This window comes from Sesamum indicum, linkage group LG15, assembly GCF_000512975.1.
Source record: "Sesamum indicum cultivar Zhongzhi No. 13 linkage group LG15, S_indicum_v1.0, whole genome shotgun sequence".
In the NCBI taxonomy this organism is placed as follows: domain Eukaryota; kingdom Viridiplantae; phylum Streptophyta; class Magnoliopsida; order Lamiales; family Pedaliaceae; genus Sesamum; species Sesamum indicum.
The window spans coordinates 3,346,719-3,371,416 of record NC_026159.1 but is presented as its reverse complement, the minus strand read 5'-3'; the positions used below and the strand labels follow the sequence as shown (position 1 = coordinate 3,371,416).

Here is a 24,698-nt window from a genome sequence, read left to right as displayed (position 1 = left end):
ACGTTAAATAGTTCAAGAACGTAAAGTGTATTTTAGCTGAATGAAATGTATAATCCAATTAATTAAAAGTCAAAACCCTTGTAGAACCCCTCCCTCTGAACGCGGCGGTTAACCTCAACATTTTCTTTTGTTTCTTTCCGACAACTAACCAACATGCGCCACCTGCTTACCGCCGTCCGCCGCCCCCTTCTCCGCCACCGGGCCATCTTGCAAAGCGCTAATTACAAGCCCCAGAAACCCCAGCCGCCTCCATCCCCGCCGTCGCCACCCAAACCCCCGAAGAAGCCGGTGAGTTTCTGCCTGCACGGAGAATCGTGGGAGGATGAGTACAACTGGATGTCGCAGTTGAACGACCGGGTGGCGATGCGGCACATGGACGTGTACATGGAGCAGGAGGAGAAGTACACTGAGGCTGTCATGTACGACACGGAGCGCCTCCAGTCCAAGCTCCAAGCGGAGATGGCTCCTCGCCTTGCCGCCGAACTCTCCAGCCCTCCACTGCGTTGGGGACCTTGGTAACTTCACTGCTCCTTGTCTGTGATCTGTTGTTGCTTTAATTATTTCATTGATTGTTCAGAAATCTGAGTCTTTGTGAAATACGTTATGCTCCTCGTAGCTTAGGATGTGAAATTAGGAATCTTAACGGTGAGCCAGTCCAATAATGAAACTAGTTGTTCGGGAGAAACTAACTGGTGAGTCGGGCTGGAGAACAGGAGGGGACTGCTTTAATTTCTTTTTCTTTTTCTTTTCCGGCAGGGGTGGAGGTGGAAATTTCGAGTGTGCTTGCATAAATTCTTGTTCAGCAATCAGCAGTGACATTAGCTGTGATTATCTTTTCGGGGAGAATAAAATTTGCCTTACGAAAGCAAGAAGTTAAAAGAAAGAGAAGTTCTTGCAGGTGGTCTTTGGTTCAGTTTGATATCTGGACTACTGAATCGAACCGCTTTCTAGGTTATTCTCTGACCAAGAGGCCCGGAATTTAATGTTATTTAGATTGGTTTCATATTGAATGGAAGTTGACGAGTTATAATTTTTGAAAATTGAGGGATTTCCTGTTACTTTATATCTGTATTGTTAAGAGCCGGAGTCTAACTGCCTGTTATATTTTATTTGTGGGAATTGCAGGTTGTACTATAGGCGAGTTGAAGAAGGAAAGCAATATCCAGTGTTATGTAGGAGATTGGCAAGCTTAAATGAAGAGTTTATTTCTAATAAATCTCCATCAGCTGGTTTTGATTTCACATCTGGAAAGAAAATTGAGCAAAAGCTGCTCGATTACAATCTAGAAGCTGAAAGATTTGGAGGTATAATTTTCTTTCTGCTATCCAATTTTTGGTTTTTCAGTACCTCACATTGACATCAATATGTCCAAATATATTTCTATTTTTATTTTTTGATTAACAGGTTATGCCTATGAGGAACTATCAGAAGTGTCCCCTGATCACTGTTATCTCGCATACACTATGTACGACAAGGATAATGATTACTTCAAATTATCTGTTCGAGACTTGAATTTTGGATCACTTTGCAGCAAGCCCCAAGCTGACCGGGTTTCCAGTATAGCTTGGGCTAAAGATGGGCAAGCTTTACTTTATGTAGTCACAGATGACAAAAAGAGACCCTTTAGGTTGATTTTGCTGATTTTGTCCCTCATAATTTTCTCTGATTCTACTTGCCCTACAAATAGAGTTGATATTTGGTTCTTCTCAGGTTATATTGTAGCATGCTTGGATCAAATGATGATGATGTCTTGCTTTTAGAAGAACCTCAAGAAAATGTTCATCTGGGTATAAGGCATACTAAGGACTTTAGGTATTTGACTGTAAATGCATTCTCAACCCAATCATCCAAGGTATGCTCACAAGAATTATTTACATCCTGATTAAATATTTCTTGCAGAGCTCGGTTTTTATATTTGTGACCCACTATTAGGTCTTTCTAATAAATGCAGCTGATCCCTTATCTGGAATGGCACTTGTATGGGAATGTGAGGCAAATGCACATTGCATTATTGAGCATCACCAAGAATATCTCTACCTCTTTACAGATGCCGCTGCGCAGGGCCAAACTGTTGATCACCATTACCTCTTACGTAGTCCTGTCGCTTTGTCATGCAGCCCAAGAGATTGGGAGGTTAGCATGTTTTGTAATTTGTTAGAAGTTCATGTACGGCTCAGTCATGATCTTTATTCTTCTGTGATCTTTTGCAGAATGTTTTTGCCAATGACCAAGAGCTGATTATTGAAGACGTTGATTTCTGTGATTCGCATGTGCTGCTAATTGTAAGGGAAGGACGAAAATATAGGCTATATTCTATTTGTTTACCTCTAAGTAACAGCAAGGTAATGCAGCCTTCTGATCCTTTAAATACTTGATTACTTGGTGCAATGAATTAAGTCTTACTTTCTGTTTCCACACCCGCGGTGAATATATTATACTTTATACCACTTAGAACTATTGTCCTACGGGAATCGACTTTTTACAAGTTTGACAGATGTCTAAATATGTAAAGTACATAATGACCAGCAGCACTTTGCAGTATCTTATACATAATATTTTGACAGGTAGGAGTTCATCTCAAAGAGTTCAATCCACAGAATTTGCCTCTCCCGGATCATGTATCCCAAATATTGCCAGGACCAAATTATGACTTCTATTCTTCAATCATGCGCTTTGCAATAACATCACCTGTGGTATGTATCTGATTATTTCACCTTTTGTTTCTTGTTCTCCAAATTAATTTTCTGGCCACTGAGCTTCATTTATCTTAAGTAATATTTTCCGTATTTCCCTGGTATGTATTAATGGTTGAGCTCACAGGTCCTATTTCTTGATTAAAATGATTTCAGAGTGTAAATATTTAGATATAATTGTCCACTATACTTGTATTTCATATGCTTTGATTAATATTACGAGAATATTGCTTCTAGGCCTTCTTCAGCTAAACTTATACCATCTCCTTCGAAAGTAGTGACTAATTGGCCAATTGAATTTGAAGGCACTCACAAATACTAGAAATGAACTATCGCTAGAGTTTCTTGACTAGGTCTTCGTACTTCACTCTGTTATGCTGGACTATTACCAGCATAAAAGCTTTGCCGAAAAATTAGGAAAATACGCTAACATCAGGACAATGATTTGATGTCAAATAGAAGTTATGTTTTTCAAGATATTGCTACATTCATTTTTATGTAATAGTACTCACCTGTGCAGTTATTTTATTTTCATTTTTCCAGATGCCCGATGCAGTAGTTGACTATGATCTAGTAAATGGAAAATGGACAATTGTTCAACAACAAAACTTGCTTTATGAAAGAACTCGAGTTTTGTATGGATCAGCATCTTCTATGAGCAGTAGTCAGAAGTCATCTATGTCCATAAACTTCTGTGGCAATAATGCTGGAGATGATAGACCATGGAATGATCTCACCGAGTATTATGCCTGTGAAGAATATGATGTCCCTTCATATGATGGTGTTTTGGTTCCTCTGACCATATTATATTCGCGCCACCAGAAGAAAAATGGTGGAAGTCCTGGATTACTTCATGGGCATGGAGCTTATGGTGAGCCACTGGATAAAAGGTGGCGAAATGAGCTAAAAAGCCTTCTTGATCGTGGTTGGGTTATTGCATATGCTGATGTTAGGTTTGTTATGCACCTGTTTACCTTTTAAAAGTGTGTGTTCAGCTCCGAAATTTATAGATATATTTCATTAAAGTGTCCATGTGAACTTCCTCTGTCCATTTTTTTCTTCACCCAACCTTCCTTCTAGTTCATGAACTATTCCTTTCGGGATTATTCAAAAAGACAAATTGTTCGAGCAAATGCTTAGCTAGAAAAGATGCGACTAAACCTTTCAGAATAGTATGCTGAACTACAGATTGCTTTCATCTCTGACTCCTTCACATGACTTAATTTCCAGAGGTGGAGGTGGAGGAGGTAGAAAATGGCATCATGATGGCAGGCGAACAAACAAACTCAATTCTGTTAAAGATTATATATCTTGTGCTAAGTTTCTGATTGAAAGAGAGGTTGTGCAAGATACGAAACTGGCTGGCTGGGGATACAGTGCTGGAGGATTGTTGGTTGCTTCAGCTATTAACTTTTGTCCAGATATATTTCGAGCTGCTGTTCTGAAGGTGGATCAACTTTATAACACCTTTTCTGCACCTCCAGCCTGAGTTTGCCAAAGTTTGATTTACTGTAAAACTTTGGTTTCCTTTGCAAGAATGTCAAAAAGTTTGACAAGACTTCCTGTCAGAGAAACAACTAATGAGAGTTATAATCGACTTTTATTGCCTATTTTGACGGTTATTGTCCTTTTTCATTCTTCTAACTTCTTTAACATTTCATAGAGTTAAAATTCTATTTGTTCTTGTTTAGGTTCCGTTTTTAGATCCAACACACACCCTTCTTATGCCTATTTTACCGTTGACACCTAATGACTACGAGGAGTTTGGATACCCTGGAGACATCGAAGATTTTCGGGCTATACGTGAATATTCTCCCTATGATAATATCCGAAAAGATGTGCTATACCCTGCCATTCTGGTGACATCATCTTTTAATACCAGGTAAATTGATTTAATTTTCCTGTTTCTTTGCTCAAGTATATATACTTTTTTACTGCAATAGTATAGAAATGAGGAAAAAGTTTATTACTTTGTGATGGATGACACATGGGTTAAGAAGTCTCAAAATTCTATTTCGTATTTATTAATTTGGCTGGCTAATGTTCACATTCAGTTAAACTCATGTAGCATTTACTATTGCTGCCTTTATGTTTACCAGGTTTGGGGTCTGGGAAGCAGCAAAATGGGTTGCACGAGTGAGGGAATATTCTGCTTATGATCCTAGCCGCCCTGTACTTCTTAATTTAACAACTGATGTAGTTGAGGACAATAGGTATTTGCAATGCAAGGAGGCAGCCATGGAAACTGCTTTTCTCATGAAGACTGTGGAACCTTAGTGATGATCATGGTGAATCAACTATATGGCTTCATCCCTCACCAATCGATCCCAGCAATTTAAAGGCAGATTAGCTTATTTCCTGAACTACATTTACCAGACCAAACTTTTTCTTCTTGAGTGGTAATCTGACCTTATCAACTTCATTGCATGCGCCATTCGTTGGGGAATGGGAAGACCTTTTATGAATCGTGGAAGGGCTTTTTGGCGCATGGCTAGGTTAGGTGGAGCTCTCTTTTCATTAAGTTGATCAAAGTTCATTCTCTTTTCTGCATAAGAGTAGCCAGGCCTATTGTTTTTATTCCATAAAGCACTAAAAGTTTGTTCTTTTTGTACATATAACCAGCTATGCTCATTGACCAAAATGTTTAAAGTTTATGGCAATCATGTTCATTCACTTTACAACCCATTATTCTACAAGTATTGCTTTCGTTGATAATCTTGATTGGAGCAATGAGCTCAAGAATCAGCTGCCACTCATTTATCTGGAAACAGTTGTTTTTCTGTCAATAATGTCCTGTCAGCAGCTACCACGTTGGGTTCTTTTTCCATCAAATGGAGCCCTTTTTTATTGTATGCTATATTTTTTATTTGTCCAAAGAGAGTTGCACACCAAATTGTGATGAAAAGGATCTCGGTGTTGCCTGAGTGGTCTCTTCATTTTGTTGTTATATAGAGAAAAAGCTGAGGTCTAATCATCATATGCATGCCTTGTAAAGAAAGGTACTGTCAAGTTCTACTGTAAGGTAGAATCTACAAATCCAATTCAAAAGGGAAAAGGATAGTATAATTATTCAACATGGCAAACAATATCAAATGGTGTGGCCCAAAATAATAATTGCCATAACAAATACGACTGCAGCTCTCTCTCTTTATCTATCGATAGTGATCTTTCCACTTGATATCTTATGGCTTGGAGTCGTATTTAAATTTTGTTGGAAAAAGTAATATAGGAACAGAATGTCCAACAAGTGTAGGCCTTATCAGGCAAGAAAAGTTCTAGTAGTGTTAATTATCAATAAAATTCAACTTTGCGTTCCATCAATTCTTCTGTATTAGTTTTATATTGTTGTCGAACTTTCACCATAATTTATCTGTCCGTTTCTTTCTGAATACGGAACCTGAGAAGGTGCTGAGACCAAAACCGGGCAGAGTTAAAATTGTGGGCACAATAAGAATACTATTATAAATTTATTTGTTAAGCAAATGGAAGCCGTTTTCTGGGATTGATGGAGTTCGCGCATGATCAATGAATAGGGAACCTTTATTGTTTTTCCTTTCAATGGGTCAGAAACACTAATGAACTCCGTGATCTGCTATTTCTGCACTGTGCTAATTGGTCATGTATTGACATCAGGGCCGGTAGAATAACAATTTCAACATTTTAACGAGTTGATATTTGGTTTTATTGTCTGGAGATGAGCATCGAAATAAGAGAACAAATCAACTGATTCTTTTCTCAGAAACTCAGAAGAATTGGATAAGCGAGTTGAAGCAAGCAAATAGGATGATATTTATACAGAAACGCACTTTGGTGAATGTGGACAGGGAATGTTATGCTCATTTCAATCTCTGCTTCAGTCCCCATCAATACTATCTGAAATGATACAAGTTTCTAAACCAACTCTACATTGACCCCCCCCCCCCCTTCCCCGAAAGCAAAGGATAGAATCCAGCAATCAAAAACAAGAATGAACAAATCAACATGATTACAGCAAAGATGCAGGAGGGGCAAAAAGAATCCTGCCAAAAAAATTTCATGTTCAGTCCTGCACTTGACACTTTCAGTTTGCCCCAGAATTCGGGTATTTTTAAGCATTATGATTCTGCATCTTCTGCTTGTATAGATAGGGAACAGCACAAAAGTATTAGCAGCAACTCCCCACCTCATTCTTCAACCTCCTCTGCAACAGGTGGAAGGACGCCCTCTTTCACAAATGCTGGGTCAAGAAACTTGGCCACAAATGCCCACAACTTGTAGACGTCATCAAAATTAGTCAAAAAGCCGAGCGAAGCAGTGACAACCTCAACTCTGATGAATCCATTTTTACCATCGTGTCTGCCATTTTCCATTGGCTTGCAAAGGGTAGTGTCACTGAGACTTGAAGATTTCCGCTGCTGCTTGGGGTTATCTAGGATCCGTATGTGACTGAGGATTCCAACACCCAAAGAAATACCATGAGACTCAGCCAGTTTTTGAACTACTTCTGGACTAATCAGACCCCTGTTTCTATCCCTCACATTAAAGGCAACCGCAGCGCCTCTTTCATATTTTATTTTAGGGCCATAGATGTGAACAAGTGGTGCACCGTCCTTTCCACTTGAACCAGGTAATCGTAATTGCAGCAAAGAAGTAACAAGCCAGTTAATCAAGAACCGAAGTCGGGAGGTGGTCTTGTTTAGACCCAACATGTTTATGTGATCAAGATGCCTGCAGAGTATCTCAGGTTCACCCCTCTCTGAATCTTGCCCATCCCCACATTCCCCATTGCTCATGTAGTCTTCATCATCTAGACTAGTGGCGGATAATTCCCCTGGATCCAGAGATTGATTAAGATGAGGTCTGTGGCTGTCTTCTGTGCTAAAAGATACCCTTCTGCCCCTGCTTCCAGGCTGCTCAGTCTCTTCTATTCCAAAAAATCTGCCGCCAGCAATTCTGCTTCTTTCTCGCCTTTCCAGCAACCTAAATTCACCTTCTGTCTCTCTTCTTATTGCACTCTCCTTTTCAAGGCATATCTCAGAAGCAGAGCCATTCTGAATATTTTGATGATCGGAGATGGAAGTTGAATGGTTGAGACTGGACCCCTTCACAGCCCTAATCGAATTGCTGATTTCAGGTTCTTCTTCAATTTCCTGGAAACGTTGATTATCTGGAGTCGAACATTCTCTTGAAGCAGGGTGTCTCTCTGTAAACTGTTCTTCTTCAGGAATCTCTTTGAAATGGTCTAATTCTTGAGACACTGATCTAACTGCCGCATCAAATGAAAGCACGTGGCGGTCATCACGACGCCCTTGGTTCAATTCCTTGTCATACATCGGGCTCGTTGGTAACTTCGGGGCTTTTGGAGAAGTCAGCTTATTACTCTTCCGGCCAGAAAACCAAGCAGGTGGCAGTGGAGAGGAGACCTTGTGTTTGCTTGAATGACCAGCATTATCAGACCCAAATGGACTCTGGCCCAAATCAATCCACAGTGAGTTATCGGATGATTCGTCTTCACTGAAAACTGGGCTTTTCATCACCTCTCCCACGGAAATACTCTCAGTTTCTTCAAATATGGTGCTTGTCCCATCCCTGTCAGAACTGTTATCATGCTCCATCTCGGTCTCAAATACATCCCTTACCTGAGCAGAAGTGAAAGCACCAGAAAAAGCAGGCAATTGAGATCCTGGGCGAGTTTCAGAATTAACTTCACCGTTCCCACTAGCTTCTTCATCTTCACCAAACCCAGGAAAATTATCCATTGAATCACTTAAGTACAGAGGAAAAACAGGTGTAATTTTCACGATGCCCGAACCTGCATGACCAGACTGGTTTTGAAGGCTTGCCATCACAGATTTCTTGATTAGAAGGCATCCAAATCCAGTTGGGTCATAGCCAAACACCCTGTAAAATGACGTGATGATGAAATCTGGTCGGAATAAAGACAATCCAAGAGAATCCATATCCTTTGGTCCCAATGCTCCAGCATCAAGCAAGACATGCCAATTGTTCTGTTGAGCCAGGGCCATCCACTGGTACGAGTACTTTGCACCAGTTACTCTGGACTGGACAGGGAACACAAAGAGACCAGTTGCTGAATCTTTCTTTCTCCTCTTCTTGCTAGAAATTTGCTTCCTTAGATCAGTTGAACAGAGTTTCAGGGTAGGCCATTTAAACCATGCACTTTGAACCTTTGCACCCTTCTCTCTAGCACTCTGAGCCATCCAGTTCACTGATTGGCTTTCATGATCAAACATGGTCAACAACCTCTTGTTTGTGTGGAAAGGGTACGATTCAGCAAGCAGTTTAAAGGCCGAGCCACGGCTCACAGTAAAAACAAGGCCATATTCATTCTCAGGGATGTTCAAATAATCCATTATTCTGGTCTTTATATCATGTTCTACTGTGCCTTTCTCAGCTCCTCCATACAACGCATGATTACTCAAATTGGCAGTAATTTCAGACAAACTAAATGTAGATGATTCCCAATAATGAACAGTTTGCAGCAATGAAAACAACCCAAATCCACAGTAGTCAAGGCATACCTTTGAAGCAGGTCCAGAGAGGTGGGAATACTCATCTAATCTCAGCACATCAATCCTCTCTGATGACTGGTACTTTGGGTACATTGTAAGAAACTTGGAGAAAGCCTCATTAAGCTGTGGAATTGAGTCTCCTGACTCGAATGTGCGTTCAGCAGCAAGAGCAGTGGCTCTGAGGAATTCTTTCTGGGCATTCAGCCGTGCCAGGGACCGTGATCTGCCCAAGCCTTCATCTTGATTGGCCAATGACTCAGAATCCATGTCCTGGGACTTAACAAGTAAACCATCTTCAGATGCTTCTTCGAGAGCCTCCCTCAGCTTGTGCTCTTGCAATTTCCTCAGGATTGACGGGTTCGTCTTAATATCTTCTGTCGAATGGTCGGACCCATCTCTTCTTCTGCTCTTTTTATCCAAGATCAGAGCAGCACAGTGAGATAATGGCTTCCATAGAGAGAGATGCATTAAAGCTTCCTTTTCTTTTTTCTTGCAAGTGTATACAATCAATCTCAGAAAGAGAAGATACAATCAGGGAAAGCAAAAGAAAGCAAGGTGCTCGTTTTTTTGGGTTTAGCCCATCTACCAACTAACCCCGGAAAAAAGTGGCTCAGTTCAAACCCTAAATCCCCGAAAGCAGAAGGAATCAAACCCCAGAAAAAGCTTCCTCCAGAATCAAACTTTGCTTTAAAAATCCAAAAATATCCCTATCTTAAGGAGGGAAAGGACAACGGGCGTTTGCTTTAGGCGAACATTCAAACACAAAAACGAGATTTTGAGTTGAAAAAACACTGTGACTAAAAGAAAGGGAAAGTCAATTGCTCCAGATCAAAGAAACCCTAGATTCGACATTTCTTCAAGATATTGTTCAGATGATGACAACCCAACAGGAGAACATGAATATGACCTGACTGAAAAAAGTAAAGGGGTAAATTTTATAGCTGCAGATTTGGGCAAGTCTGAATTCAAGGGTTCGGTTGCTACAGCTGAGCAATCGCAAAGAACAGAAAATGGAGAAAAACAAACAATATATTCACGACCCACACTTCAAAGATTCAAACTTTGAACAACATGTGAGCAAGAACCCCAACAGAAAGAGGAAGCAGGGAAGAAGAAAAAGCACCAAGAACACAGAACCCCAGATCTTAAGTACAGAGCAAGAACTGTACGGGACTTGTGAAGAAAAGTTCCAGAAGCACAACAAGAACTCCAACTCCTGCTGAGAAATAGAAATCCCTCACAAGGTCACAGCTTTGTGAATCAAAGAGGGAACCCTTCTACCTCTTTTGTTGAATCACCTCAAAGAGCAGTGGGCTCTTAACTTTTTTCTCAATCTATCTCTCTCTCTCTCTGCCTTTCTGCAAGCCAATTAAAGCCAGACCCTCCACAACAAATGCACATTTACTTCAGTTGTGAATCCAAAAACATACCCCTATTCATTACCATTACCCCACTCTCATCTATCTATTTTCTTTCACTATATATTCCTCTCTCTCTCTCTCTCTCTTCTCCTTTGACATTGACTCCATTGGGGGTTAGCGGGTTATTTGAGGAATAGCTTATAGTGCTCCAGGCCCTCAACAAACAGTAAGGAAAAAATTCACATTTGACTTTCACTCCCACCAACAATAATCAGTTGATTTTTTATCAAAATCCTTTTTATTATTAGTAGAGTTATTGGATTCTTGATTAAACAAAGTCGTGGTGTGGCCCACCCTCCTCACCCCTAACACCTTTTCTTCTAACAGTCATGGCTTCAAAGTCAAAGAATCAGCTGGCTTGTAAAAGCTGTTTTCTGTCTACCTCCTTCCCAACTCCAACTACAGTAATATTGTTACATGTTCCCATCATTTTCTCCTTCTTCCTTTTATTACATTAAAGATTAGGCAGTAAAACTCCTGTGCATAAGTTTCAAATGTCTCATTTAATATTTATTTTACTTAATATCAATTTATTATGATATATGTTTATTGGACAAATCAACATAATTTATTAATATGGATATAATTATTTAATTATTGTTTTAATAATAAAAAAATAGTAGCAAAACTAAATTTTCTTTTCCCGAAATTCTGTCATTGGAAAAAGAAAAGAAAAGAAAAGCATCTAGTGTGTGTTTTTGTGGTAATGATGCATCGAGTCGTAATTAATGAAATTAATGCACTAAATACTTCATGATTATTAAAAAATTTATGTCAAAAATGTTGATTTTAGTAGGGGGGAAAAAAGGAAAATATATTATTCATAAAACAGTTAAAAAATTAACATAAGCCAGTCTGATTAATCAAATTACGTGATTAATACAAATCTGATGGAATCCAGTTAAACCGAAATTTCGCACATATATTAATATACCCATTTTACCCCTTCCTCTACTATCAAAATTGTTACAATTAATTTTGCTATCTAAACAAATAGCATCTTACCATATAAAATACAGTGCGTGCTTTTTTATTATTATTATTGTATTTTTCATTTTAATTTGACTCATACAAACCCTCTATATCATGTTGTCAAAAAAATAATCTACTTCTGACATATCTATAAAGTTAGACAGTTTTCCGGTTTTTGTGTACGTTGGCTTCGGGGTAGGTGAGGATCAACATTATTATTATTATTAATTATATATATAGACTCACAAAACAAATGAAATCAAATAACGGTATGAAATATTAAACCAAAGTTGAGTGCTCGATTGTTCCACTTGGTTTTTATTTAATATAGGGTATTTTAGTCAACCATCACCAATTCACACCCTTCCACTAATTTTCAGACAACTAATTAATTCATATTTTAGAACACAACAAGACAGCAAAGATATGTATATATTTATTTTTATAAAGAAGTGTGAGATGCTCCAAGATATTCATGTTTTATTTATTTATTTCTTTTTGAATTCTTAACTGATAATAAATAAAATAAAATAAGATAAAAGCCAGTTAATAATACTCTTGCTGCATCATTTCTCTCCATCACCCTTTTCCCTCCTCTTTCATTTTGCTAATATCAATCAAAACGTGTCATGTGAAATCAGTAACCAACTATTTGGGTTAAATTATTTACTTTTTAAGTATTTCGTTTCATGTCATATTGATAAATTTTCAGCGTTCGTCCTAAAAAATGAAGACCATAAAGAATATAGAGTAGACCTTAATAATTTTTGTTCTAGAGTTAGATAAGTCAATTGGAGGATCATAGGTAGTTGATGTGTTCACAATCTTTAGGCTATACGGACCAATCACATCAGTATGAAGTGGATAATATAAATAAGCAGTGACGTCATTGGGTCTGGTCAAATCGATCAGATCGAAATAAAAAAATATATAAATCTATCTTATAGTGTAAGGTCATATCAAATATTGCCGATATACAGTTTAAAAAAGTACGGCTCCCATATCAGCATGCTAATAATTTCTAACAAGAATGAAATATCATTTGCAATATTATTTCAAGAGAAGATGCTAAATGTAAAAATAGCATATAACCTAGCTAGAAGCTTTTTTATCTTATAATTGAAGGGCAATAAAAGATGCACCTAATGCTTGAAAAAATAGTTAATTTTCACTGTCACTGAATATTTATAATGTGGTGAACAGTTGAATGGGCCATCACCAACCTAGTCCACCAGGACCCCCACCAAATCCCCTTATATTTTACTAGGTCAATTATAAAAATTAGCATGCCATAGTGGGCCAGCTAGACTCAATGTTTATTTCTATATTTATTAATAATTAAATCCATATTTTATTATTTTCGAAATAATATTCTGATTAAATCTCACTCTTTGATCAGTTAATACTAAATCTAAATGATTTTTCATATGTTGCCTTAGGATTCCTTTTGGATGGATGGTAGAGTCTCTGGCTCAAGACCCCAAAAACTGCCCACTGAAAAAGAAGAAAAAAAGTTTTAATTTTTGACTACAATTTTAACTTTTTGGGATAGAAAAGATCCATTATTTGACTTCGAATTTTTCAATTTATCAAATGTTAGACTTATATTAATTACCAATGCATGATGGTTCCATGGCTTTTAAAGATAAGAAACGTGTGTTTGAATTCTATCTTGATGTCATTATAAAAATATGAATTATTCCTGGTAAGTTATTGTGATTTAAAAATCATGATAAATCAATATAATTTATTATAATCAGATAAAATCGATGTAAAAATTTAAATTTTGATTACGATTAATCAATATTCATCATGGCAAAATATTTATCATAATTTTTAGTTATAGCCATTGCGGAACCACGGTTAATTAGTATTTTTCAAAATTTTTAGTTAAAGTCGTTGCAAAGTCATGATTAATTAGTATTTTTTATAATTTTTTATATTTAATTATGGTAATTAACTATTACGAAAAATTATAGCTATAGCAATTGCGTTGTTGTATAACTTTTCAAGAATTCTGATCTATAATATTTATCGAATTTGAAACCATCTAAACTTTCGAGCTACGATGAAATCTTATAATTTCAAACGAGTAATGCTACTAATAAATATAATATAATTTTTATAAGCAAAATTTGAGAATTCAAAACATAGGAATTTCAATATAAGAGTCATAAGTAGGAGGACAAGAGAGGTACAAGAAAAGATGGACCCATTGCACAAAGCCAGACATAATTAATGCCATCTCTCTAACTTTTTCCCATGTTGTCCTTGTTGGTTCTTGGGTTCACCATCACTTTGGGAGAATTATTTTTCTGTCTTTAAGGAATTCGACCTCCATTCACAATTTCATGTTTTTCTGGGGTGCTAAACGCAATTTTCATAAATTCAACAACACTGCATATTACAAAAGGTTCTCATTAAAAGTTTATCATCTTTACCTGATATTATTTTATTACAGTAGATTTTGAGTATGAACTTGTGACTCTCACTCTCAGAGTCGTTTTCAGTACGTTGCCCAGTAATAAATGCACATAATGTGGTCGTTTATTGCATTTATTCACAATCAGCCTGTGAAATAGAAAAAAAAGCATCCTATGGTCCCAATTAATTATTTTTCTTAAATCATAAAAGAAAAAATAGAAAAAAAGATGCTACCCTATAAACCCACAACAAACGTTGTAGGTGCACCATATGTACTGATCAGAGTCTCTATAGTTGATTTAGAGTTGCCAAAAATCAAGATTTAATTATGTGGAAATCGACACATATGTTAGAACGTACATTTAGCCGTATCAAACATTTTATAAAAAACTTCAATCCACGTTGCAACATTAGACTTTGACCACTGAATCATATGTAAAACGAATTCCTTAGCCATTTAGAGGTTTTCAAATCTTTTTAAGTCTAATTACATTTTGGTATGAGAGTTTGTGGTTGGAAAAAAGAAAAAAAGTCATTAAGGATGAGTGCATTTTTAATTACATCTTTCTGAGACATTGGTGTGGCTGTGACTTGAAGAGGAAGATTAAGGATTAAAATATATACATTTTTAAATAGAGGAAACAGAAATGATTAAGAGGGGGATTAGGTATACGAGAGATGATGTGCTTATGTTGATATAATAACATTATTTTATGGAGTGTTTTTAAAGGATTTGTGTGGGCAAATACATTCATTGAATCAGTCCTTAAGGTTACCCGGTTTTGTTCTAATCTTTGGTCAACTTGTAGTAATCCTATCTGGTTGTCAGCAGTTGTTTGGGGAGGTGAAGTCTATATCCCTTTCCTTCTTAGTAAGAGCCTTTTGTCAAAGTGATCAAAATGCCTTTTCTTTTTTTATTTTACATACCGAAGAAAGATGTGAACAAGAAATCAACATTAATTGGAACCAAGTTGATCTAGGATGTCTGATCAACGACTTGTCTTCAATCATCATTAAATTTTCGAGGAACGATTCATTGGGGGATGTTTCGTGTTCGATTTTCTTAAGGTATAAATTTCTTGAAGTTGGCTACATGCCTAGTATATATTCAGCTCATAGAGAAAACAAATTAACGGTATGTATATGAGTTGAATGAATATGGTTTCACAAAGGTATTCTTCCATGGTGGGATGATTATAGGAGCAAATAATATACATTGAAAGCCTAACTTTAGTGCTTTATGTCAATTTGAATTTGAACAAACTCTATACGAGAGTGATTGAGGAGAAGGTGGTCTCTTTTGTATGGGTGGATGCCCCTTTTGCTTTGGGGTTTTCTTTTGTAAACCTCACTTTTTCAAGGTAATGAGCACTTATTCACTCCACTATTTGTTACTTGGTCAGTCAAATGCAATGATATTCTCCTTTACACATTTATCCTTTTGTGATGAAGTGCAAGAAACATATGTAATAGGACAGCAAGGTCATTGAGCTGGGCTTGTTAGAAAAAACTGGTTAGGAGACATGTGATGGGCTCAATGAAAAGGTTTATTGTCTGGACCAAATGGGATCTTAGAACATCCAATCAATTTTCACTGATACTATATGCTACACAGGAGACTAATGAAGATTTTTCTTGAAATTCAAGATTCCAGGAAACGAAGATTTCAAGTTCGAGATAAGATACTGCCATGCTGGATGGATATCAAACACTATAAGGAGTTTCCTAAGACAGCATAAAGATTGTGCAAATTGTCTACTAACAGATTAATCAAAAACAATTTCTTTCAATGTGGTGGATCCAACACTGATGTGCTAAGGTAGTTGAATGATTTCAGGCAACATGCTGGATTTACGTGCATCCCCAACGACAAAACAATGAGTTGCCAGTACCAAAATAATATTACCATGGGTGCCCTATACTTGTCAAAAGAATTTGTCGCAGCATTAAGAAAAGCTCCGGTCTATAAAGGAGCAACATCGATCTATGCCCTCCGTTGTATCTTCAATCGTCTAGCAATGCTGTCTTCATTGGATATTGACGAGGTTTCTTCTGCATGTCTTTTAGTGTAGATCGTATTCACCAACCCCAGCTCCTTGCTTGTGTTGTTAGTCTTGTTGCGCCTCTGCCTCAACCTTGCGGCTATGCTATCAGGTGGTAGTTCACAGAGTACACGCTTCTTGGTGGATTTTGGACTTGTTTCTGACGCAACAAGATCCTTGTTGTCCATAACTAAGTTCTCTTTCTTGATTTCATTGTCGTTGCCTCTTCCAAGAGTTTCAGATACTAAACCATTATGGAAATTATTGGGTTCAGTAAGGAATGGCTCCTTCTTCAGTTCTGTAGTAGTTTTCATCTCGATACTGCTCTTGCCATGCTCAATGTCCACCAAAAGTTTGGCTTGTTTATCAGTGTCACATCCGGTAACATTTTCTTCCGGCTCAGGGCTCAATGAATATTCAACTTGTTCGTACGACTGACTGGCAACAGCAGGCTCCAGTAAAGGCTCCGGCCCACTTTCTGGAGCCACTTTGATATCACCAAATTCTTTATCAAATTCAGACTGAGGATCAGTGTTAAAATATTCACTGCTGATTTTAGAAAGGTCATCCTCTCCCTTACTTACTACTTCAATGTTGGAGAAAGGCAGTGATCGCTTAGCAGAATTTGGGACCTTAGTACCTAAATCTTTATCTGAATCTGTGTTTGAGCATCGTGTTTGGATGAGATAATGTGCCACTGACTTGTAGCCAAGATTTGAAATCTGAAAGATAAAGCGTTGGAATTAGCTCTTAATGCTCTTTGTGAAATGGAGAAAACAGACCATCCAGTGAACTAGAGTTTCTAGATTTACCTTCCTGTAAAGGGACCCAGTTGGAGGCCACCCTTTTGCTTGCCTGCACAAACTGCAGTTGCAAATTCCACGACAGACCGGGCAAATCCAGTTGGGATTTTGATTTGCTTCGAGCACATTCTCCCCATATCTGCAAGAAAGTTTGTCCTCTGATAAATTGGTTGTTTCCGTTCAAGGTTTACCAAAAATAAATTCAAAACATTCTTGAAGATAGCAGAAGACAGTTTTGAGAGGCCATATGATATTCAGATTCCTTGCCAGCTTATAACAAACAATTGTTCCCAAAAGAAATTTGAGATGTTCATATTCCGTTATACCTCATATATAAGCAATCTCCACAGAACTGTCCTTGAACCAACTTGCATTTGCTGCAGTGTGTTCTATGACCAAGAGTTTTTTGCCTGATCAAACAGTGAGTCATCTCTTTTAAATATGCAATGCCGGGAGGAGGAAGAAGAAGTTATAAATTGCAGAGTAACACACATATAGATGATTGCATGCATTTCAACAAGGTTGTTTTAAGGAGTTTCTTCAGCAATGAAATACACAAAATAACAAAGTAACCCAATAATAAATCAGTCAACCTCAAATAAAAACCATATCAAGACAAACAAAGTGCAAGCGAGTGAGAACAGCCCTAAAATTGCACGACAGTCTCAACAATCTAGAAACAATATCGATACCGTAAGTTGGCCTTTGCAAATATCTGCTTATGGAAAAACAATATGACCTTATAGATTTACAGAAGTGTTCTCATCCAAGAATATCCAAATTGAAATTTAGGAGAGAAATCTGATACAAAATGGATGTCTAATTTCAGTCACACACACACAATGTCTAGGAAACAATTACATCATATTCATGTTAATTTCAATCTAGTTAAGTTACAAGGAAAAGAACTACATCTGGATATCCAAACCTTATCCTGGATAAGGCATTCCAGATAGTAAAACGTAATAACAAGCAGAACGATCAGAGGAAAAGGCTGCTGACCTGCATTGATGGCAAGTCTTCCCCCTGACAGGATCATAAATTCGCTTCCCGTCTTTACCGCATCCATCAACAAAAAGGGTCCAGCTCATTTCAGTGCTGCCCAGCAATTTTTCATGTTCCTCGGTATAAATTTCAGGTTTTGATCCCACCTCTCTAGTATAAATTTCAGGTTTTGATCCCACCTCTCTAGTATAAATTTCAGGTTTTGATCGCACCTCTCTAAGCAAATCATCATCATTCAACGATCCTTCTTTCTTTCGGACATGCACTTCTTCGCAGTAGCTAACTGGTGTTGAGTTCTGTAGCCTATATTTTCCCACCGAAAAAGAACAGAAAAGATAATTTTACTATAGGATGACCAAGAAAACCAAGAAAAAGTTGAGTTTCCTTTGGTCATCAGTACGCATTTGTCTCAGCCGATCATTACATTTACAAGTGCTCATTAATTACACTGAAGGTCCTAAAAATCCGGCCTTTCGTCCTTCCAACACACGACTATCAGTAATACCGCATTCAACTTTTACTCATTTCGTTTTATGTCAAAGAAGAATTGGAAACTCCTGTTGACATAAGTTAGAAAATGTTCCGAAACAACAAGTATATAGTGCCGGAAAAGGCAACACAAACAATGAGTAACATCAACAAGAACCAGAGAACCCCATTTTCAGACAACGAATCCTAGAGCATTACACAACGATAAAACTGAAAACCCATAAACAGAAAACGCCGAGAAAATACTGAAAAACCGGAGAAGTAAGCGAAATGAAGCACCTGGAGGAGCGGCGGACGGGGCCAGAAGGAGGCAACGGGGAGTGAACCTGAGGAGTTTTCCGGTGAGAGCCTCTGTTCGGAGTTGGTCTGAGAGCCTTGAGTTTGAGAGAAAGATCAACAATCCCAAGCTTTTGCATCCTCTCCCGATTCTCTTTAATTCTCTCTTCTCTAGACAGTTCGTACTCCGAAAGCTGGAGGGCACCGCCATCCTCTTTCCCCATGGTTTCTCGTTGCTGTTGCTCTCCGAGGATGTTAACATTTTCTGGAGCTCTACTCCTCTGAGTCACCATTGTTGCTCGCGAGTGATCGGAAGGCGAACGTTGCAGTTTCGGACAAGTTACAGACGAGGAGGGGTCTCCAACGGTCAATTGGTAGTGCGTTTTTGTGGAGAGTGGAGACCAACTGGCGATATTACCATACGGGGCTTCGGGACGGGGGAAAATTGAGACTAGTGCGGCAGCTGAATCGACGATAATACCCATTTGTCGCTTTTAATTTGGGGCCCCAACTTAGTATTAATTGTTGCAATCCGGCCCATTAAAGGATGCTTGCTGTCTGCCTGGACTCTGCTTGTTTCCAAACTCGAATAAAATTTTAATTTCCCAATTAATCAAGGAAATTAAAATTTAATCGAATATAATTAATCATAAATTTTATGATGTATATTTTAATTTATATATAATTTAATAATTTTAAAATATTTTTTTTTCAGAGAAAGGAATGCTAACTTGGTTTATATATGAAGCAAAAAGACACGTTCTTGAAAAAAAAAAGGGATTATATGTTTATATTGATCGAAGGTAAAGCTTAAAAGTAATTTGAGACCCTGAATTAGTGATAATCATATGCCTAAGAGGGTAAATCAACTCTTAAGTCATCTAATCAGCCTGTTTAACTGAGTTGTCTGATATGTTTGATCAAGCTGTCCAAACATGAGTTGCATGACCTAATTGCCTGTGCCTAATATTGCCCCAATAGCAAAGCTTCTGGAGGGAATCCCATGCAACGATACACTAACGGAAGAACTATAGGAGACATGATCAGTAAGATCATCGTTCATGTTATTGTTTTAAATTCTTTCTTTCATGTTTGGTAATGAATTGGGGCATCTTACCGTTCATGTTATCGTTTTGAGTTCTTTTTTCCATGTTTGTTAATGAATTGGTGCGACAAAGGATTGGATGAATTAACTGACTTCCTCATTATTTGTTTTATTTTTTTTCCACACAAGTGCACCCATTTAGAATTTGAATTCGAGATTTTTAAAAATAATTTTAAAGTCGAAATTACTAAACTGTCTCCTAATATATAACCATTCTCTATTACTTATTGATATGGTTTGCTTGTAAATAAGACTGGGGAATTACCATCAATGTGTTAGAATCGTACGCTGGCTGAGGGGGCAACCGGCCATAGAGTGGCAGGCTGCCTCCTTTTGGTGCATTCCATATTGTTACCACATCCCCTCACAGGCGGCATTTGGTGGACTAACGTTGCGGGCTCAGGATCTTGTTTGCATCCTCAAGGTCGAAAGCGAAGTTTCCAAAAATGGCACCTAAAATAATGTGGTTCATTAGTGAATAAGATTGGGGGTTGCCACCGACGGTGGAGGTCTTGGTCAGTGGATTAGGAGCTCAACCTGGTTCTTTGGTGTAGCTAAAAAAATCTTGTGTCGTCGAAAATTATGTCCTACTCATATGATTGAGAAGGGGTATTTGCAGCAATGAATAAACTACATGTGGTAGAATGCACAAAAATGTGATGAAATTGACTTTTATACTCGTATTGTTCGCCTGAAGAATAACAAGGAAGAGCTATCTTGTACGATGGTGGTGGCGGAATCATGAGTGCCATTGGGTGAATATTTGTGAGTAAACAAGAGGCCGCTAGTCACAAGTCTTAGTGCACAAAAACAATATACATAAAAACGAATATAACAAGTCAAGAAAAAAAAAATGTATTCTGAAGAATAGTAATAGTTCAATTATCTCTCTTTCACATTAACACACCAAAATGTATCCTATGATGAAATCTTGCATTTTGTGGGTAATCTTTTATTTAATTCTTAAATGGTCAAAGATTTGAGAGACTATATGTGTTGGTGAACAAGCTCATTACAAATATTCCGATTGATTATTTCAACATCATTGGTGATGTGGGATCTATCCATATATGTGTCAAATGATAAAAATATCTTTTAATAATGGCAAAAATCATTCTATATTTTATGAATCCACGTCTTTTTTGCATGGTCAATCCAGACCAACCCAACTACATAATTTTATATTTTGGTGGCACGATGCTCCTTAGACCAACGGCCTACAATCCCACATGTCATCTTAATGTGACTAGTTGGATCAAAATTATAAACATCTCATTGTTTAGTTCATACATAAGTAATATCGTTCACAAATTTGCAATGTGATTTACCCACAATTAGCCGACTTAATTGACTTAAACTATCTCTTTTTGTCATCTCAATGGGTGCATGGATCGCATAAAAGCTCGAATGTCTATGTTGATAATCGACTAATCATCCAAAAAGACAAATTCTCGATGCGTAAATATGAAACATTTTATGCATATGATCATAAAACTATCTTACAAATATCGGACGTTGTAATTATTGATATTTTATGTAAGATTTTAAATATATAACTTTTCTAAATAAAACACCGTCATAAATTGAAGATCATAAGTACAAAATGGTTACCAAGACAATAGAAATACTCCAACTGTTGGACTATAATGGGAACAACTCCAAATGTAGTCAGCCACGAACAAGTACCTCGAGTTTTTGTTTTGTTTTATCCTTTTCTTCTCTGGAGAAAAGGGGACTATATTCTCCTCGGACAAGAAGACAAAAAGATAGGCAACCTGACCTGGAGCGCAGGCAGGGAGCCAACAACCCCCTCCACTGCCGAAATTTTCTCGGCAGCCAATCAACACAATTCAACAAAACAACACAAATAAGGAGAAATATAAGGCAATTAGTGTGTGAAACTGAAAAGGACTTGATACAATTAGAGTGGGCAGCAGTCAGTAGTCAAATTAATTAACAGCGGCAGTGAGGGCCTGGGGCTTGACCCTCTCGTACATGGTACACTTGTGTGCAGACCCACCCACTCTCACTCGGTCCTTCCAGCGTGCTACTCATCAACCACCTTGTTTCCCCACCAACTGTGTTTCTCAATTGGTATGAATAAAGTTGAGAAGGGATGATGATGTTATTAGCAAAATCTATTGTTGTCACTTTCTTCTTTAAATAAATAAAAATGTTATGTAGATTTTATTTCTTATGGCTGAACTTAATTCTTACGGAATATTTCTTTATTCAACATCATCCAAATATTGTCCCAAGACGAAACAACAAATTAGAAACTTGGTTGCGATGCTAATATTTGAGTTTCGAGGATGGCGGGGATATAAGTAGGGGTAACAATTAGACTCAATCCGCTCCAGACCCGCCTCTAATGGGGCAGATCTGGGTCCAAAAAGTTACAGGTAGCGGTTTAATTGTTTAATACATAATATATATTATTTTACTTTATTTTGATAGAATAAATACTAATAAAATATTATATTATTTTATTTGTTTATTGTTAGGTATTTATTCAACAATTGATAAATTAAAAAATTATCCTACAATACTTAACGAGGATGAATATGAAAAAGTTGTTAGTAATGTATAATTGCTATAAATTGTTTGGATTGATTTTATGAATAATTAATTTATAATTGAGAATTTATTTTTTGAATTTGAATATTTGAGTTAAGCCATGAACTATTTTATTTATAATTGATATCTTAAATTTTCTTTGATATATATATATAATAATTAAAAATAATAAAAAATTGGGTCTATCAAGTTAGACCCGCCCCGACAGGTTTTGTACTTGGGCGGGACAGGTCTCGAGTCCTTTCCGAAATTGGCTCGACGAGTCTCAGGTCCACCCAAACCCGCCCCATTGCCGCCCCATTGCCACCCCTAAATATAAAGTTGTGTTTTCTTGTGAGATAATTTTTTATCTCATATGAGTAGATAAAATTTGTTTATTGTAATATTTCTCATCTAAAAATAGAAAAAAATCTCAAATACACTTCAATACTTTCAAAAAATATACATTACATTTTCTCCTTCACGGTGATTGATAGGGAAATACATTAAATAAGTCTAAAAGGGAGTGACCTTTCAAATTTGAAAAAGTACCAAATCACTCCCGGGTCTGTATGTTTTTGAGTGGATTGGTTCGAGTTCGACCCATTTGACCCAATGACTTGAATTGTTAGTCATTAATTTGTAACTTATCTGCTGAATATAATTTATTGAATACGTGACCAGTACAGTCTCTGACACATAAACCTCTACAAATATATGAAGGGTCCATTTGGTAGGTATGTATGTGTTGTTATCATATCGCATCTCGATCCCTATAATCTTAAATTCTAAACTGACTTAATTTTTAAAAGTTTTTAATTGAGGATTACCTTGACTAGCCTAACATTTTTGCATGCATATCAACCTTAATTGTCTAGATCGAGATACTCATTTGGTCCCTACTCTAAGTAACTACCAAATTACCACCAGATTGCTGAAGATCTCGACTCGAATCAGAAATAAATTTTACAACCTGATTGTTTAAGTTTATATCTAGTTTTAAAGAAATGTAATTATAATTTTTTTTAATAATGTAAAATTTAGAGCAAAGGCTTCTTTATAAGTATTAGTTATAAAAAAAAAGTAATAAGTAATTACACCAACTCTTAGAAACATAAAATTTTTATGAACTCTAAAATAATTATTACTAGCTCAGAAGCTAATATTAGTAGGATTTGGCGGGCGCCTGACCTCATTGTGGGAATGAGTCATGTTGGGTCATGACCAAGTCAGGAGACATGCGTATGTAGGTGCGGAGGGGCGTGATGTTGGGGAATATGGAGTCCGCCGTGGGGAAGAGAACACAGTAGAGAGGCAGTGGGAACATAGGAACGAGAAATCCGGCAAGTAATTAGAGTGCAGAGCATGAGGAATCTGAAGCCAAGCGAAAGAAAACGACGGGTCCCGGGGAGGAGGGAAGCAATCCAATAATTGCTCGCCCACGCTACTCCGACAATCATGATACTGTCTGTCCTGATTCAATCACCTTACCATCAGTCAATCTTTTTCCTGTTCTTACACGGTCACAGTGTGGGCGTGTCTTCTGTTTCTTCTGCCCTTCCCGCCTCTGTCCCTTTGATTTTCGTCTTGCCCCTTTGTCCCCATCTGTTCTAGTTTGATTCAATCTTCACTTGATTTTCAACAAAATAACTCAAACAAAAGAGTTATTATTCAATTAACTGGAAAATATACTAATTTAAAATCCCAACACAATTTTTGAGTTTTCTAACACTACAACGATCTTGTTATGGATAATATTGATTTAATTTTCAATATGTTTCAACTCAACATACGCAGAAAATATATAAACATGTAAGGATTCAGATCACATCAAATCTGACCATTTTTTTCATAATTCGAATTAAAAATCACAAATAATAAGACATGTTGTAATGAATATAAAGGCCACTGCATGTTCGTATAATAACAACATAAGAAAACTGCTTTGTATTAGACTTATATACACAAAAGAAGAGAAAATCGAACTAACTTGCCACCTCACCTGCTCTAAGCAAAAACATGTGTAAAAACTATCCTTACTAATAGAAACATAATAGGAGAAACACAACTATGCACTAAGAACTCAAAGCGCGCATCTTTATTGAATTATCATACTAGACCATCTCAATTTTATTACCCACTTTAAATATTATAATATTGATGTAGAACCCAAACTCTATGTTTTATGGTTATTGTGCTGGTAAGTCACAACTTGACAAGAAATTTGGTGACTCACCCGACTAAATATGATTGGATAAGTTATGTTATTGATAAAATTCAAGACTATTTCACACAACAAAAACAAACTTGATTTAGGTGATTACTAAATTAGTGCAATCCTAATCCTAAAGGGACAAAAATGACATAAAAGTCCAAACCAAATCCCACTATGCCTAGATA

The 24,698-nt window shown here is 37.1% G+C and overlaps 3 protein-coding genes across 4 annotated transcripts; 1 reads left to right on the top strand and 2 right to left on the bottom strand.

Annotated features, from left to right (window-relative positions):
* On the top strand, positions 54-5,374 carry LOC105177699 (protease 2). The gene is made up of 11 exons (XM_011100935.2): positions 54-515; positions 1,126-1,304; positions 1,405-1,627; positions 1,711-1,852; positions 1,933-2,133; positions 2,211-2,342; positions 2,565-2,693; positions 3,237-3,646; positions 3,924-4,140; positions 4,385-4,575; positions 4,793-5,374. The coding sequence occupies exons 1-11, from the start codon at positions 154-156 to the stop codon at positions 4,968-4,970; spliced, it is 2,364 nt and encodes a 787-aa protein (XP_011099237.1). The 5' UTR covers positions 54-153; the 3' UTR covers positions 4,971-5,374.
* LOC105177698 lies at positions 6,459-10,830 on the bottom strand. The gene has a single exon (XM_011100934.2). The coding sequence runs from the start codon at positions 9,671-9,673 to the stop codon at positions 6,857-6,859; it is 2,817 nt and encodes a 938-aa protein (XP_011099236.1). The 5' UTR covers positions 9,674-10,830; the 3' UTR covers positions 6,459-6,856.
* LOC105177697 lies at positions 14,989-19,084 on the bottom strand. 2 transcript variants are annotated; one of them, XM_011100932.2, is made up of 5 exons: positions 18,641-19,084; positions 17,870-18,175; positions 17,194-17,277; positions 16,877-17,006; positions 14,992-16,786 (listed from the first exon to the last, which is right to left on the bottom strand). In XM_011100932.2, exons 1-5 carry the CDS (start codon positions 18,928-18,930, stop codon positions 16,007-16,009), a joined length of 1,590 nt encoding a protein of 529 aa, XP_011099234.1. In that variant the 5' UTR covers positions 18,931-19,084; the 3' UTR covers positions 14,992-16,006. The 2 variants fall into 2 exon arrangements, with proteins under 2 accessions (XP_011099235.1, XP_011099234.1); XM_011100933.2 differs by lacking the exon at positions 17,194-17,277 and having other exon boundaries at positions 14,989-16,786.

Excerpts from the sequence above, each read along its gene's own strand:
- LOC105177697 (XM_011100932.2), bottom strand. The coding sequence starts at position 18,930 with ATGGTGACTCAGAGGAGTAGAGCTCCAGAAAATGTTAACATCCTCGGA. Across the intron at positions 17,007-17,193 it reads GGAGATTGCTTATATATGAG|ATATGGGGAGAATGTGCTCG; the intron begins GTATAACGGAAT and ends ACTTTCTTGCAG. Across the intron at positions 16,787-16,876 it reads CTGGGTCCCTTTACAGGAAG|ATTTCAAATCTTGGCTACAA; the intron begins GTAAATCTAGAA and ends TTTATCTTTCAG.
- LOC105177699 (XM_011100935.2), top strand. The coding sequence starts at position 154 with ATGCGCCACCTGCTTACCGCCGTCCGCCGCCCCCTTCTCCGCCACCGG. Across the intron at positions 1,628-1,710 it reads GACAAAAAGAGACCCTTTAG|GTTATATTGTAGCATGCTTG; the intron begins GTTGATTTTGCT and ends GGTTCTTCTCAG. Across the intron at positions 4,576-4,792 it reads ACATCATCTTTTAATACCAG|GTTTGGGGTCTGGGAAGCAG; the intron begins GTAAATTGATTT and ends TATGTTTACCAG.
- LOC105177698 (XM_011100934.2), bottom strand. The coding sequence starts at position 9,673 with ATGCATCTCTCTCTATGGAAGCCATTATCTCACTGTGCTGCTCTGATC.